General features: G+C 39.0%; 1 protein-coding gene across 6 annotated transcripts in view; it reads left to right on the top strand.

The window, feature by feature from the left end:
• Positions 1-15,324, top strand: part of IQGAP1 (IQ motif containing GTPase activating protein 1) — a 115,883-nt gene that overhangs the window by 80,133 nt on the left and 20,426 nt on the right. For all 6 annotated transcript variants that reach the window (XM_063090633.1, XM_063090635.1, XM_063090634.1 and 3 more), the window contains 11 exons: positions 4,181-4,271; positions 4,458-4,625; positions 5,531-5,673; positions 10,835-11,005; positions 11,689-11,772; positions 11,870-11,941; positions 12,038-12,107; positions 12,472-12,680; positions 13,420-13,575; positions 13,808-13,971; positions 14,413-14,637. In XM_063090633.1, coding sequence (XP_062946703.1) covers positions 4,181-4,271; positions 4,458-4,625; positions 5,531-5,673; positions 10,835-11,005; positions 11,689-11,772; positions 11,870-11,941; positions 12,038-12,107; positions 12,472-12,680; positions 13,420-13,575; positions 13,808-13,971; positions 14,413-14,637 — 1,553 coding nt within the window. The remainder of the gene's footprint in view (positions 1-4,180; positions 4,272-4,457; positions 4,626-5,530; positions 5,674-10,834; positions 11,006-11,688; positions 11,773-11,869; positions 11,942-12,037; positions 12,108-12,471; positions 12,681-13,419; positions 13,576-13,807; positions 13,972-14,412; positions 14,638-15,324) is intronic.

Raw genomic sequence — 15,324 nt, 5'->3', positions numbered from 1 at the left:
TTACTCTACCATATTCACTGATGTTACCTCTCTCTATTTAAATTTAGTGCCTTTGGAACACTTGCTAAAAATGGATTACATTTATTACTCGATGACTACATTGAGTAGTAAAGTCTGAATGCTAAGATGTGAATATCAGAGATTTTCAGAAACTCATTTTATAATAACAGATATGAATGACTTTTAAACCTTTCTGCCCCCCATGAGTACACACATGTGCACACACATGCAGCTAGTGATCAGCTGCTATGTATCAGCATAGTTGTACCTGTTGTTAGAACATTGAAATGCGGTACATTGCTGCTGTCTCAAGCCTCCCAAATCTATGCCGCCACCCCCCCCCCCCCCCCCCAATTCTAGCTCTTTCTCTGAACTTCCACTGTGCAGCACTAAACCAGCAGGGGCCGTAGGACTCTGCTCCATTCTAAGAAGTCAGTGCTGTGTTGTATAATTGATAAATATGTTGAGTAGATTTGTGTGTGTGTGTGTTTACATGTTTATGTGGTATACTTGTGTATATATATATACCTGTGTATATATATATAATTTATCATTATACATACAAACCATGCCATATAATAAAGGAGAGGCTTTAAAGGGAAGTTTTAAGGGGTGAGAAGTGTGTTTCACTTCAGAGATGTGTGTTTGTGCTTTCCATATATACATGTACATAAGAGCCATTCTTTTACCCCTTCTCCCTTTTCTTTCCCCATGTTTTGTGGCTCCTTTAACCCTTTATCTCCAGTCATTTCCCACTCTTTTTTAAATTCTTATTTCTAGTCCCAATAGGGGCTTGAGTACTTCTGAAGTGGCAGTTAGTGTGTTTCTAAGTGTCAGAGCTGTTAGGGGGCCGTACTTTAGTATATATTGTATAGCATTTTCACATTAAATCTGTTTTATCTCAATAGTCTCCATAATATCTAGCCCAGGGTTTTAATGCTGTGCTCAGTGATTTGAGTTAATCTTGGTTGATCTCTTTAGAACAAACTTTACTAGGAGGATTTTGGGTTTTGTCTTTTTATACCATCTAATTGGAGCAGAAAGAACCTGTTCTTTCCTTACACTGGGTTGAGGTGGTGTGTGTTCTCTCTTTCCTTCTTCAGTCTGGTGAGGGATATTTCTATATCATGTTTCCCTGACACACCTGAGACACTGATCCATTCTGTTTTTCTTCTCTTTCATGCTGTAGTTCTATTGCTTGTTTCTTAGAGGAGTATATGTGAAAGGTTTTACTTTAACCCTTTTACTTTAGTCTGCATGGGGCAGGGAAGACAACTCAATGGTCAGAATTCTACATAAGCTCTGCCTTTCTTTCATTGCAAGGGAAGTTGTGCTAAGCCTCCCAGCTTTGCTTACAACAGATTCTGCTCAGAGAGATCTGATGTGTGGTTAGCCTCAAAGTGAAACAAAAATGGACTGATTCTGTGGAAATGTTTTGTTGTTGTTGTTGTTGTTTTTGGCAGCTGTCCAGTAAGGAGATCCAAACCCTTGACCTTGGTGTTATCAGCACCCGGCTTTACTGAGTGAGCTAACCAGCCAGGTGCCCTCCCCTCCACCCCCTGCCCTTTTTTTAAAGTTAAGTTTTGTTGGAAATTTGTGTTTCTTTATTTTCGTGGCAGCTGGCCAATACGATCATCTGAACCCTTGACCTTGGTGTTTTCAGAAATGCTGCTGTTTTTATGATGCAAGGATTTTTATACTGCTTCTCTTAGAGACCAGCCTTCTCACTTATATCTTCTCAATTTAAGTTATCGCAAGCGTGTAGCCAACACAATGTATCATCTCACATTGGAACTATTGCTTAGCATTTCCAGTAATTATTCTTAGGACTCTAGGAGATTGTGTGTGGTCATTTTCTATTTTCAGTAATACAAAGTGACTAGTGGCAGGAAGGTACTAGGTTCTACAGCTATTAAATGATTTGTTCTTGCATTCTATTTTTATATGGTTACTCTTTTCCTAATAAGGCAGGTGGAAAGCCAAGCCTCCCCTAAGGTTTTGTGGCTTCAGCTGTTAGGCAGTGAAACTTTCAACTTTGCCCCAAAGCCCAGACCTTACCGTTGTTGACTTGGCAAATTATTTTCACATCAAGCAATCTGAATAGATTTTTGAGCTACTTTTATCCCAATTGCTGTTAGCTCAAGCTTCAGAAACATGTTAATTTCTTTGGGTCTACCGAGATCATCTCAGATATAAACTCTACCTCAGAAACTGGCCATTTTAAAATCTAAGGTGCATTGCTGTTTTTGGAGAAGCCTGCCACAATAACCTGCTGAATTGATGCTTTTTATAAAGATCTTAATGACATCTCAACAAGCAAAGGACCTTCACTCCTTTGAGACAGTTGAAGCTTATGTAGCCTCTGTTTGATCACTGAAATTTAACTGGGTATCAGCAGTGGTTTCCAATTCTGACTCTCACACAGAACAGGTAGACAGTAGAATACCTATTGTGCTAAATATCAGTAACAGTAGTGACAACCTGGGGCTGATCCATAACCAACTTTGCTGAATCAAAGGATGGTAGCCAGATTCTTGAAAATTCTGCTTAAAATGCCTTTCAGAGCAAATGATCACCATAAGCTACTTTTTTTTTTTTTTTTAATTGTCTAAAACTATTTAGGAAGATGGAGGTAAACCACTTCTACTACATCACCTCTGTCCTCAGTAGTCAACTTAGACTGCACTATGGGCTTGTGGGGTTTTTGTTGACCATACCAAGGAAACTAATCACAATTTATTATAATGTTTCTGTGTGAAATGTGTTTTTAAGTTCCCAGCAACTGATTTAACATTCAAGTTTTAGAATACAAGCGTCTTCAAAAAGTTCATGGAAAGGTTTACGTACTATATTTTCATTGTATTTTTCTTCAGACTTTTAAAATTACCCTCATATAAGCTAGTAATAATTTTATTTTATTTTATTTTATTATTATTATTTTTTTTAAAGATGACCAGTAAGGGGATCTCAACCCTTGGCTTGGTGTTGTCAGCACCACGCTCAGCCAGTGAGCAAACCGGCCATCCCTATATAGGATCCGAACCCGTGGCCTTGGTGTTATCAGCACCGCACTCTACCGAGTGAGCCACGGGCCGGCCTCTAGTAATAATTTTAGATTGTAGTGACTCCTGGCTTTAAATGTGATCATTCAAAGGTTCTAGTTAAAGTAAGACTTGACAGTCTTAAAATCTTTAGTAGTCTTAGAGAATATTAACTTCCTCTGAATATCATTGGCAAAGGAATAATTTCTCTAGAATAAGTTCTGCATATTCATATACATACCTTGGCCCTTGTCACACTAGAAACGTTCCCGGGCCCTTTCTAGTTTATCTGGTCCTTTGCCCCTTCTAGCTGATCTTGACCTCCTGAACTACTTGAATTCATCTTTGTGTGAGCCATTTCTCTTATAACCTTTACTGGTTTTTTTTCCTTCATTTTTATAGCAGTTTTAATTTTACAGAGAAATTGAGCAGAAAGTACCAATATTTCCCACATCCTCCCCTCCCCCACATAGTGTCTCTTACTATTGACATGTTACATTAGTGTGGTGCATCTGTTAGAATTATTAATCAATATTATATTATTATTAACTTTATCTTAGGGTTCTCTCTTTGTATTATACAGTTCTGGGGGTTTTGCTTAATGCATAGTATCGTGTATTAACTGTTACAGTATCATACAGAACAGTTTTGCTGCTTTAAGAATCCTCTGTGTGGCACCTATTCATCCCTCCCTCCCTCATCTCCTGAAATCCTAGAAACCACTAATTTTTTTTTTTCCGTTGCCTCAAACATTTCTTTCATTTCTTTGTGTTGGGAACATTCAAAATCCTCTCTTCTAACTAATTGAAACTATACAATAAATTGTGGTTAATTAGAGTTACCTTACAGTAACTATAGAACACTAGATATTATTCATCCTATTTAGCTATATTCATTAACCCCAACCTATCACTGTACCCCCATCCCTACCCTTTCCAGCTGCTGGTAACTGCCATTCTACTCTCCTTTACCAGTTTTTTGATGCCTGGCTTCTTCCATTTGACTAATCCGTGCGTCTCATATGTTTGCAACTTCTTCCTCCATATCTAATTGAGTCTCAGAAGCCCCCCTTGTAACATGTACGTCACATGTACCCTGATTTTATGATTCTAATATTATTTTCTCTTAATGGTATGTAGGAAATCCAGGATGAGTCAGCTGTATTATGGTTGGATGAAATTCAAGGTGGAATCTGGCAGTCTAACAAAGACACTGAGGAAGCACAGAGGTGTATGTATCAGTTTTATTTCTGCTTGGGTGGAGGGTGAAGTTGGCGAGATGCTCTATATCTCAATATTCAGCTTGACCAAGAAAGATCTGGGGGGAACAGTTTGCAAGTAGGTAGACTGAGGTGAACTAGTGTGTGAATTTAGACACTTTTAAAATTATCCCAGTAACAATTCTCTTCTGGGATAGTTGCCTTAGGAGTCTTTGCCATTAATGAGGCAGTAGAAAGTGGCAATGTTGGCAAAACACTGAGTGCCCTTCGATCCCCTGATGTTGGCTTATATGGCGTCATCCCTGAATGTGGTGAAACTTACCAGAGTGACCTTGCTGAAGCCAAGAAGAAAAAACTGGCAGCAGGTGAGTTATGGGAAAATAAATATGAATATGTGCCATGAAGCTAAGCACTTGAGTATATGAGGGGAAAGATGCAGAGGACAGAGACAAACTATAGGGAAAGATATTTTAGTGTAGAAGTACAGTATTTAGGTTCATTTTAAAGGAGATGATATCCCTATTTTGAAAATAATCTTTCTTTTTCCCTGTGGACAGCTATGTCAACAAGACCAATTATCTGAGAATGTGGGATATTTGACTGTTTATCTTTCATTAGGGTATCAGTAGCTATGATTGTTTAAGCTTATATGCTGTTAAGAGTAGTTCATCTGGAAAAAGAGGAGAGTAAAGACAAGATTCCTCATCCCATTTTATGGCCTTTTAAAATTAACTGGAGAGGCTGAATGGTTGCAAATCTTTTATCAGAATGGATTTATGACGTGCATGTCTTAATCACAGGCTTTATTTATTTATTTATTTTTTTAAAAGATGACCGGTAAGGGGATCTTAACCCTTGACTTGGTGTTGTCAGCACCACACTCAGCCAGTGAGCGAACCGGCCATCCGTATATGGGATCCGAACCCGGGGCCTTGGTGTTATCAGCACCGCACTCTCCCGAGTGAGCCACAGGCCGGCCCATTAATCACAGGCTTTAGAAGGAACAAGTTAGTCATGGTTAATTCTGTAATTGGATATAATAGGTATGTTCTTTTTGTAATATAGATATGAATGAGCTAAATTAGATATTACAAAGCCACAATTTAATGGGGTCTTCTTGTTCCTTTACTGTCATAGATCCAACGAACAGGTTTTTGGAATGATCACATTTAGGTTGTTAAATCTGACTAGAATAATTCTGTAGTATTAGACATATAATGTGGGGAGTGTGGCTCTGGGTTTCTTTTACCTTTCCTTTATTTTCTGCCAGGAGATAATAACAGCAAATGGGTAAAGCACTGGGTGAAAGGTGGATATTATTATTACCACAATCTGGAGACCCAGGAAGGTGGATGGGATGAGCCCTCAGACTTTGTGCAGAATTCTATGCAACTTTCTCGTGAGGAGATCCAGGTAGGTCACCTTTTTTCACATAAGAAGAAGCTGAGAGTTTCAGAGCTAATATTAATTAAGAGAAACAGAGCATGTGGTCAGATGCCCTAGACTAAAATTTAGTCTAGATGCCCTAGACTAAAATTTAGAGTAATGAACTATCTTGGAGTTGTTTTTTTTTCGTAGCTGTTCGGTTGGGGGAGTGACTAAGGCCTAAATTAGTAAAACATCTGAATTGTAGAATAAAGTGAGGTAAATTGTGTGCTTATTGAAGAAAACTTGGATGATCCAGAAAATACAAAAAAAGGAAAAGTTGTTCTGACTCCTCATTAAGTGCAACTACTGTTAATCTCTCTCAGTTTACATTTTCAATCTTTTTTCTGTTCTGCATACTCCAAATTATACTGTATTAGAATACAACCTGCACTTTCAAATGAAGTTAACATTTTTACAGCAATTTTTAAAGTGCCTTTTTTGGGGGGCGGGGTGGGGAGCAGCTGGCCAGTACCCTTGACCTTGGTGTTATCAAGACCATGCTCTAACCAACTGAGCTAGCTTGTCAGCCCTTAAAATGCTTTTTCATACTCTTTGTCTTTGCTTATGCATTTCATTCTTACAAGAATTTATTCATTCATTCGGCAGTTATTTATTGAATGCCTGCTTAAAAGTAGTAGGCACTCTTCTAAGTAACGAGGATATAGTTGTGAATAAAACAAAGTTTTTGCTGTTATGATATGTCTCTCCCTGGCCATCTACATATGTCAAAATTCTATCTTTCCAGGGACATCAATCTCAAGAGTCATCTCCTCTGTGAATCTTTTAAAAATCTGCTTTCCTTCCCCTTCCATCTTCCTTTGAAGCCCCCAAAGAACTTTATATTTATTCAGGATTTAATCTACCTGGATTTGAATTTTAGTCATGTTTGTGCTTATCTTATGCCCCCTACTAGTTTTTAAGGGAAGATGCTGAGTTTGCAGTACTTATATATAATGGGCTGTTGAACACTTTTAACATTTTTACTTGCTGTTGTGCTCATATTAATTAAGCCAGAGTTATCTAATGAATGTAAAAGGAGAGGAATGTATGTTGAGGGAGGATGTTCAGTAAGCTCCTAGAGGTCATGATTAGACACATTATTAATAGGCATCAAAGATCCCTATAGAGAAAGAACACTAAAGGACTTATAAAATGTCATCTACTTCCATTGGGTAGTATTTCTCAAATCTTGTGTATAACAAGTGTAATATACACATGTAAAAAGTAAATAAAATAAAAATAAAGGGATTATTTAGTCCCTTTATTCAGAACTTACCTATCAGACAGATGATTTCTACCTTATGGTTGAATTCTCCTTGTAAGGTGTAGGTTATAGTCTCTTACCTTTCCAGTGTTTCATCTTCATTGCTGATGATTTCACAATTGATTACATTTAACTAAATTCATTGAACTATGTGTTGGACATTGAGGGGATATAAAGACATATCAGAGAATCTCTACTTTCCAGGTATTCAGTGTTGTGAAAACAGGCACAGAGCTGAGTACTGCAGTGTAAGGCAGAGAGAAGTAAATGCTATAATAACAGTACAATAAAGGAAATGTTAAGGGAAAATTTAATTTTGTCTTGGAGGAAGACAGGATAGGTAATATTTTAGCAGGTTAGAAAAAGAGGAAAAGCTAAGATAGAAAGGACAATGTGGGTAAAGGCACCAAGGACTGGAAGAACATGGGTCATTTAAGGAGAGATGAATGGTGCTATTGATTGGCATGTGGCAGGTGGGACAGAAGAGGAGGCAGAGAGTAGAGGCTCAAGTTGAAGCTCAAGGGCCTAATGTGCTATGCTAAGGAATCCAGGCTGCGTCTTCTAGCAGAGTGATTTTTAACTCTTGTTGGGTCAGGTACCCCTTTGAGAATCTTATTAACGTCCACAGAAGCACTCATGCTAAGATATGTTTTGCATATGGAGTTCAGAATTTAAACAGAGAAGTGATGTTACCTCACTTTCAGCACGTGACCTAACCTTCTACTTTGCACCTCAAAATACTGGCCTCTCACTCTCCAATCCCCACTCTCTGCTCTTTCAGCTTATCTGGATTTTTTTTTTTTTTTTTTTTTGTCTTTTTCGTGACCGGCACTCAGCCAGTGAGCGCACCGGCCATTCCTATATAGGATCCGAACCCGCGGCAGGAGCGTCGCTGCGCTCCCAGCGCCACACTCTCCCGAGTGCGCCACGGGGTCGGCCCTAGCTTATCTGGATTTTCACAGAATCCTTCATCATTTTCTCCCCAGAGAAAAAATCTCTCCTTTCCAAAGCTCTTTGTTTATCTTCTCTCTTGATTCCAACCTCTCCCAGTTCCTTGCAGACTTGTGCTCCTCTTCTGTTTTTAATTATTCTACTATATCACCTAGATCAGTGTTTGTCAGTATTTAATATGTGTATGAATCACATGCGGATCTTGTTAAAATAAAGACTCTGATTTTGTGGGTCTAGGGTAGGGCCTGAGAATCTCCATTTCTTACAGGCTTCCTGGTGATGCTGATGTTGTTGGTCCAAGCACCATACTTTTTAAGTATCAGCCTACATACATAACCATATCTCCCTCATCTTTTAAAAAAAGAATAAGACAAAATGTTTTGACAAAAAAAAAAAGACAAAAATCATTTAAAAAAATTTTTTTAAAGCCCATAGAATTTCCCTGATTTGGCCTCACCTACATTCATGCTCTTTTTTGTTCTTGATAAGTGCCTTGAAAGTTAGTTGTCTTCTCACTAATTCATTCTCCATGGCCATTTACTTCTTTGCTCATAGTAATATGGTTTCCTGTCCAGCTTTTACTTTAGTAAAACACTTATTTTAGAATTTATGGATAACCTTTTAATTGCCAAATTTGGTTAGGAGTTCTTATTGTATTTGACCTCTCTGAAGTACCTTCCTTAAACCCTCAATTCCTTTGGCTTCTCCAGTGCAATTCTCTTCTGGTTCTCCTAGTTCTGAATGTCCCTTCTTGATCTCTAGTGCTACCTTCCTTTTCTCTCCTTCTGCTTGAATTACATCAGGATTCTGTTGGCCCACTTTTCTTCCTCTCCATGTTGTTCCTGAGCAATCTTGTTCAAGCCTGTGGCTTCAGCTCTTGCCTTTGTGCTTGTGACTCTCAATTCTGTACATCCAGCCTTTAGCCCTTTTCCTCACCACCAGGTTTGCCCTTCCATTTGTAGTCTAGAATTCCAGCAGATAAGTCAAAGTTTAACAGAAAAAAACTGAAGTTGCAGTAGTGTATAAAGCTGTGTGTTTTTCTCATGTAAAATAATCCTGTAGTTCAGCAGTCCAGGGAAAGTGTAGTGGCTCTGTGATATCATCTGTCCCAGGATCTTTTTGTCTTTGTGTTCTGTCATTCTTAGCATGTGGCTTCCATTCTCGAGGTCACTTTGTCATCTACAGTGGCAGCTTGGAGCTTGTATTAGTCTGTTTTCTGTTGCTTATAACAGAATATATATATATATATATATATATACCTGAAACTGGGTAATATATAAAGAAACAAAATTTATTTCTTTCAGTTTTGGAGGCTGGGAAATCCAAAGTCCATGGAGCACATCAGTAAGGGCCTTGTTCTTGGCGGAGGCTATATACAGAGTCCCATAGCAATGCAGGATATTACATGGTGAGGATGGCAACAGCTAGAGAGAGAACCTTCTCACTTGCTCTCCTTATAAAGCCACCAGTCCACATCCAGGATAATTCATTACTCCGTGAATGGACTAATCCTTTCATGAAGGCATAGTCCTCATGATCCAGTCTCCTTTTGAAGGCTCCACCTTTCAAAAATCATAATTGGGTTTTCCACCCTTTAATACTGTGACAGTGGGGATCAGGTTTCTAATATATGAAATTTGGGGGAACACATTTGACCCATAACAGAGCTCTAGTCACCAAGTTAGCAGTCCAGGCAGGAAGTAGAATGAAGGGGAAGAGAAGCAGAACAGGCATGCTGCAAGCTATTTGTCTTTCTCTCTTAAGGAGCTTTCCCAAAGGTCTGACAAGACTCCTTCTGCTTACAGCATGTGAGCTATCAGTAGCTCATGTAATCTTTTAAATGCATGCATTGTTGCCCAGAAAAAAACCAAGGCTCTGACACAGAGGAAAAGGGGGAACATGGATATTTCGTGGGTAACCAGATATTCTTACTAACCATTCTCACTCCTACCCTTGTTCAAGACCAGGTCATCTCTCACTTGGATTATAATAGCAGCATTCTAATTCACCCACCTGCTTCAAGTCTGTTCTTACTCTGGGTCAGCTACTTTGCTAATAGTGCTGTTTTTCTAAAAATAAATCTGATGGTTTTATTTCTCTGTTTGAAAGTTTGCTGGTTTTCTAGTACTTGAAGTAACAGTTCAAACCCTCTAGGCTACTTTTACAGACCACTTGCAATCTGCCTGGGGAAAAGGCTTTCAGTCCTTACATCCAGCCCCTGAGGTGTCCTACATTGTGGCATTCTAGGCTGTCCCTTCCCCCCTCCTCCACCTCACCCCATACTTGGTACACAGGCTTGTGGTGGTACCTGTCACTCTGTAGTCTTGTCAAGAATGACCCCAGAGCTGGCTGGCTGGTTAGCTCAGTTGGTTAGAGTGAAGTGTCATAACACCAACGTCACAAGTTCAGGTCACCACACTGATCAGCCGCAAAAAAAAAAAACCAGATCAGTTAACACAGTGCCTAGCACAGTCAAGCATCAGAGAGGTGGGTGGGTGGGTAAATGAGACAACGTGAGGTAAAAGATCTAGTTTTTTTTGTTTGTTTGTTTGTTTTTTAAAGATGACCGGTAAGGGGATCTTAACCCTTGACTTGGTGGTATCAGCACCACGCTCACCCAGTGTGCTAACCGGCCATCCCTATATGGGATCTGAACCCATGGCCTTGGTGTTATCAGCACCACACTCACCCCAGTGAGCCACAGGCCGGCCCTAGAAGATCTAGTTTTTGTTTGTGATTTTCTTTCTGGATGTGAAAACATCCTGGCCCTGAAAAAAAAACCTGAGGTCGTCATTCCCATTGTAGCTAAAGGTCTAATATAGACTTAGAAAGCTGTGAGGGTTAGTTTATGCGCTGTGGATGGTACTTTGTTAAAATTTGTATCCATCCTCACCTATGACTGTCTTCAAATGTTACCAAATGCTTTTTCAGAGTTCCATCTCTGGGGTGACTGCTGCATATAACCGAGAACAGCTTTGGCTAGCCAACGAAGGCTTGATCACAAAGCTGCAGGCTTGCTGCCGTGGATATTTAGTTCGACAGGAATTCCGATCCAGGATGAACTTCCTGAAGAAACAAATTCCTGCCATCACCTGCATTCAGGTATTTCAGAGCCTATTATACAGATAGTGAGTGGGCTTCTAGAGCAGGGAAAATAAACTTATCTCTTATAATTGAAATGTCTGAGTATGGTTTTTGACTTCTGGCTTCTCCATCTCTTATTTCTTTTGGCAAGTACCTCCTCTTTATTGCCATTATAATCATAATGTGCTTAATGATGTTTAATAGTGGCACAGTGGCAGTTCTTGGGACCTCTTCTTGGCTTCTAAGACTATGCATTTGTGTAAGATTTGAACTTTGAGGGAAACAACTGTGGGTTTTGCTTCAATGGCAGGGTAGCACAATGTCACAGAAAGAATTCCGAGTTAGGAATTAGGGCTCCACTGCTGCCAGCTAGTGGTGAATCTCTCTTAAGTTTGTTTCCTCATCTGTAAAATGGGATACTAATATTTATCTTTTTTTCCTCACCTGATTTGTTGTAAGGAGCCAGTAAGCAAATCTGTATGACTATACTTTAAAACGTGTGAAGTGCCGTACTGTTTAGCCATTGAGTTCTCCTGGTGGAGGTACAGCCCATGCCCTCATTCCCGTCACTGCTGGAAGTGATCCTTTCTAAAGCTTCATCATGAAATTGCACTTGGATAGTACAACAGGATGATTTTTTTTTTTAACTTCCACTGATCCTTGGGAAATAATATGTCATGTGTAATATTTGATGGTTTCAGTCGCAGTGGAGAGGATATAAGCAGAAGAAGGCATATCAAGATCGTTTAGCTTACCTGCGCTCCCATAAAGATGAAGTTGTGAAGGTATGGTAGCCCCAGCCAGGTTTCTCAGTGTGGGGTGCAAGTATGACACATGTTGAGATAAAAGACTCTTCTAATTTCCAACATCCCTTTTCTACAGATTCAGTCCCTGGCAAGGATGCATCAAGCTAGAAAGCGCTACAGAGATCGCCTACAGTATTTCCGAGATCATGTAAGTACCCTCGGGTAGTAAGGGCCAGTAGAATAGGTTTTGCTGTATTTTTGGTGGACAAATGAACAAAGGAATTTCTTCTTCTTTGTTCCTCAGATAAATGACATTGTTAAAATCCAGGCTTTTATTCGGGCAAACAAAGCTCGTGATGACTACAAGACTCTCAGTGAGTAACTGTGGCTCAGCAGTGAAGAGTTGAGGCAGTGGTTGAAAGCCATCAGGTTCTGGGTATTCTCCATGGATCTCTTTTGTTGTCCTGAAGGCAAGGCATGGGGCTGGGGTGCTACTTGTGATTTAAGCCCCTTTGCTAACATGTGGCTGGATGTCCTTTTGCTTGCCATATTAGCCTTTGACGTAACAGAGCAATAGCACGACTAAGAAGATTGCATTTGTTGGTTGTGTTAGCACATCTCAAAAATAAATATGTGTGAACAGAGCCACTTTTTCGAGATAATGCTGTTATTTCCTGAGACTTAGAACTTTCTCTGGAATCTCTGTTCTTTTTTTAACGCATACTTTCCTTCTGTCAGTCAATGCTGAGGATCCTCCTCTGATTGTGGTCCGGAAATTTGTTCACCTGCTAGACCAAAGCGACCAGGATTTTCAGGAGGAGCTTGATCTTATGAAGATGAGGGAAGAGGTTATCACCCTCATTCGTTCTAACCAACAGCTGGAGAATGACCTCAATCTCATGGATATCAAAATTGGGCTGCTAGTGAAAAATAAAATTACACTGCAGGTATGCCCCAGTGCCAGCGGGGGCCTCAGAGCACTTCATCCTGCTTCGTAACCCCTACAAGTTTCTACAACTTCCTAGAAGTTGGTTTCCTGAGTCAGTGGACATTTTCTGACTTGTGGGGAGGGTGGAGGCTGACTTTCTTCTCTGCTAATGTAAAAAATTTTTTAGGTGATATAAGAAATAAATATAATAGACAAAATTTTAGATAGAGAAGATAAAAATCCTCCCCTAATTTTATCACCCCGCAATTATTTTGTATCCTACATTTTTTACTTAATATTAGAGGATAAGACTCTTTCCACATGATAACTAGTCATAAATATTATTTTTAATGGCAGTGTAATAATTCATTAGAAGATATACTATAACTTACCTTTTTTCCCCCTACTTTTTGACATTTAGGTTGTTTTACAAGTTTTTATTGTAAATAACAATGCAGTTACTATCTCTATGTGTACGTAGGTTTTATTGTGTCGAAGACTTATTTTTAAGATAAATTCCTAGAAGTTGGTTTCCTGGGTCAGTGGACATCTTTATAACTCTGGTTTTTTATAGGAAGATAGAAGTAGGAATGGATTGGGTTGATGTACTGAAAACAGGGTGAAATGTAGTGATTCTAAAATATTTAGTGGGGATCTGCCAGTGCAGTAGACCTTCATGCAAGTCTGCATGTGTTGAAAGACCTTTCCACAATGCTCATAGTTTCATCTTTGATCTACGTGTTGGTTTTTGTTTACAGGACGTGGTTTCCCACAGTAAAAAACTTACCAAAAAAAATAAGGAACAACTGTCTGATATGATGATGATAAATAAACAGAAGGGAGGTCTCAAGGCTTTGAGCAAGGAGAAGAGAGAGAAATTAGAAGCTTATCAGCACCTGTTTTATTTATTGCAGGTAAGTGGCTCTTGGAATTGGTATTATAAAATTTCATCTACTTTTCTACAAGAATATTTTACCTATAGATCTCTCTGGAAATATTTCTGATTTCTACTGAGGGGATGAGTGAGGGCCGTCTTATTTTTCTTTACTTATGTATGTTCTAATCCTTCAAGTTTAAAAAAGTTGAATATTTTTTTACCAGCGTTTATATTATCTAGAAACTACTTATCCCTTGATTTTATTTCAGACCAATCCCACCTATCTGGCCAAGCTGATTTTTCAGATGCCCCAGAACAAGTCTACCAAGTTCATGGACTCTGTAATCTTCACCCTTTACAACTACGCATCCAACCAGAGAGAGGAATACCTACTCCTACGACTCTTTAAGACAGCACTCCAGGAGGAAATTAAGTATGAACAGATTTCTGTGGGGCATGGGGCCTGTTCCCACTATCAAACCTTCTCATATGTTGAAATTCAGGGCTGCCTGTGCCTTTTCTGATCTCAGTTGATTTGTGAGAAATGTTCTAAAGGAGCATCCAGTTTTAAATTACTGATATAAAATGTTGCTGCTTCTGGGGAGGGGATAGAATAAGAGATTGGCTAAATTAATTTTGGGAACATTCTGTATTAAGATATAATTTCAAAAACAGATCCAAACACAAGGATTCCCCATTTTTGTCTAATAGAGGACCTAGTCATGACTCTCATGATTGAATGCGCAGCTGCAGGAACATCCTGTGTTCAGATGAGTATTGGGAAATGAGAAACTCTGTTTCCAGGAGAAAGGATTTTTAAGTTTATAGATTCTGTGATTAGTTTTAATTGAATTTGTATTTTGATGTTTTATAGGTCAAAGGTAGATCAAATTCAAGAGATTGTGACAGGAAATCCTACGGTTATTAAGATGGTTGTAAGTTTCAACCGTGGTGCCCGGGGCCAGAATGCCCTGAGACAGATCTTGGCCCCAGTCGTGAAGGAGATTATGGATGACAAATCTCTCAATATCAAAACTGACCCTGTGGATATTTATAAATCTTGGGTTAATCAAATGGAGTCTCAGACAGGAGAGGCAAGGTATGATAACCATAACACTTTTTTCTTTCTTTCATGTTTTTATTATTTTCTCTTTTTCATATTTATCTTTTCTTGCAGAACTCATAGTCTTTTTTTTTTCTTTAATGCAGTTAATCTTTGACTTACAAACTACTAATTGTTCAAATAGTTTTTCCTTAGAAAGAAGTTTTTTAAATTGTTGACCTGGTAATTCACTTATTTGGCAAATATTTATTACATATGTACTATGTGCCAACCACTGTGTTAGATATACATATAATAGTGAATGAAACAGACATGCTTTTCGCCCTCTCTTTATAGTTTATTGGGTGGGAGAGACTACAAACAGGTACGTAAAAATAAGAATTAATTAAAAATTGAGGAAAGTTTTATGAAGTTTTATTCAGGGTACTATAATGGAAAAGACAAGAGGGAGCTGACGTAGACAGGGTGGTTAGGAAAAGTCTATCTGAGGTGGTGAAATTTCATTTAGCTGAGGCCGAAAGAGCTGGGGTGTGGAGTGTTCATATCCGAACGGTCTAAGGTGGAGAGTCCAGGACCTGAAAGTAACCTGGCTTAACTAGAAATGCAGTTGAATGAGAAGGCTTATACAGATTGAGTGAGATCACTGTGTTTCATTAAAGGAAAAAGAATGTGTTGTGGAGTAAATGGTAAGCTACCTTGGAATACTGAGAGTTGGACTAACTA

Source organism: Cynocephalus volans, chromosome 3, assembly GCF_027409185.1.
Source record: "Cynocephalus volans isolate mCynVol1 chromosome 3, mCynVol1.pri, whole genome shotgun sequence".
Classification (NCBI taxonomy): Eukaryota; Metazoa; Chordata; class Mammalia; order Dermoptera; family Cynocephalidae; genus Cynocephalus; species Cynocephalus volans.
Note: the sequence above shows the minus strand (reverse complement) of the source record. Positions and strands in the feature narration are given on the sequence as shown.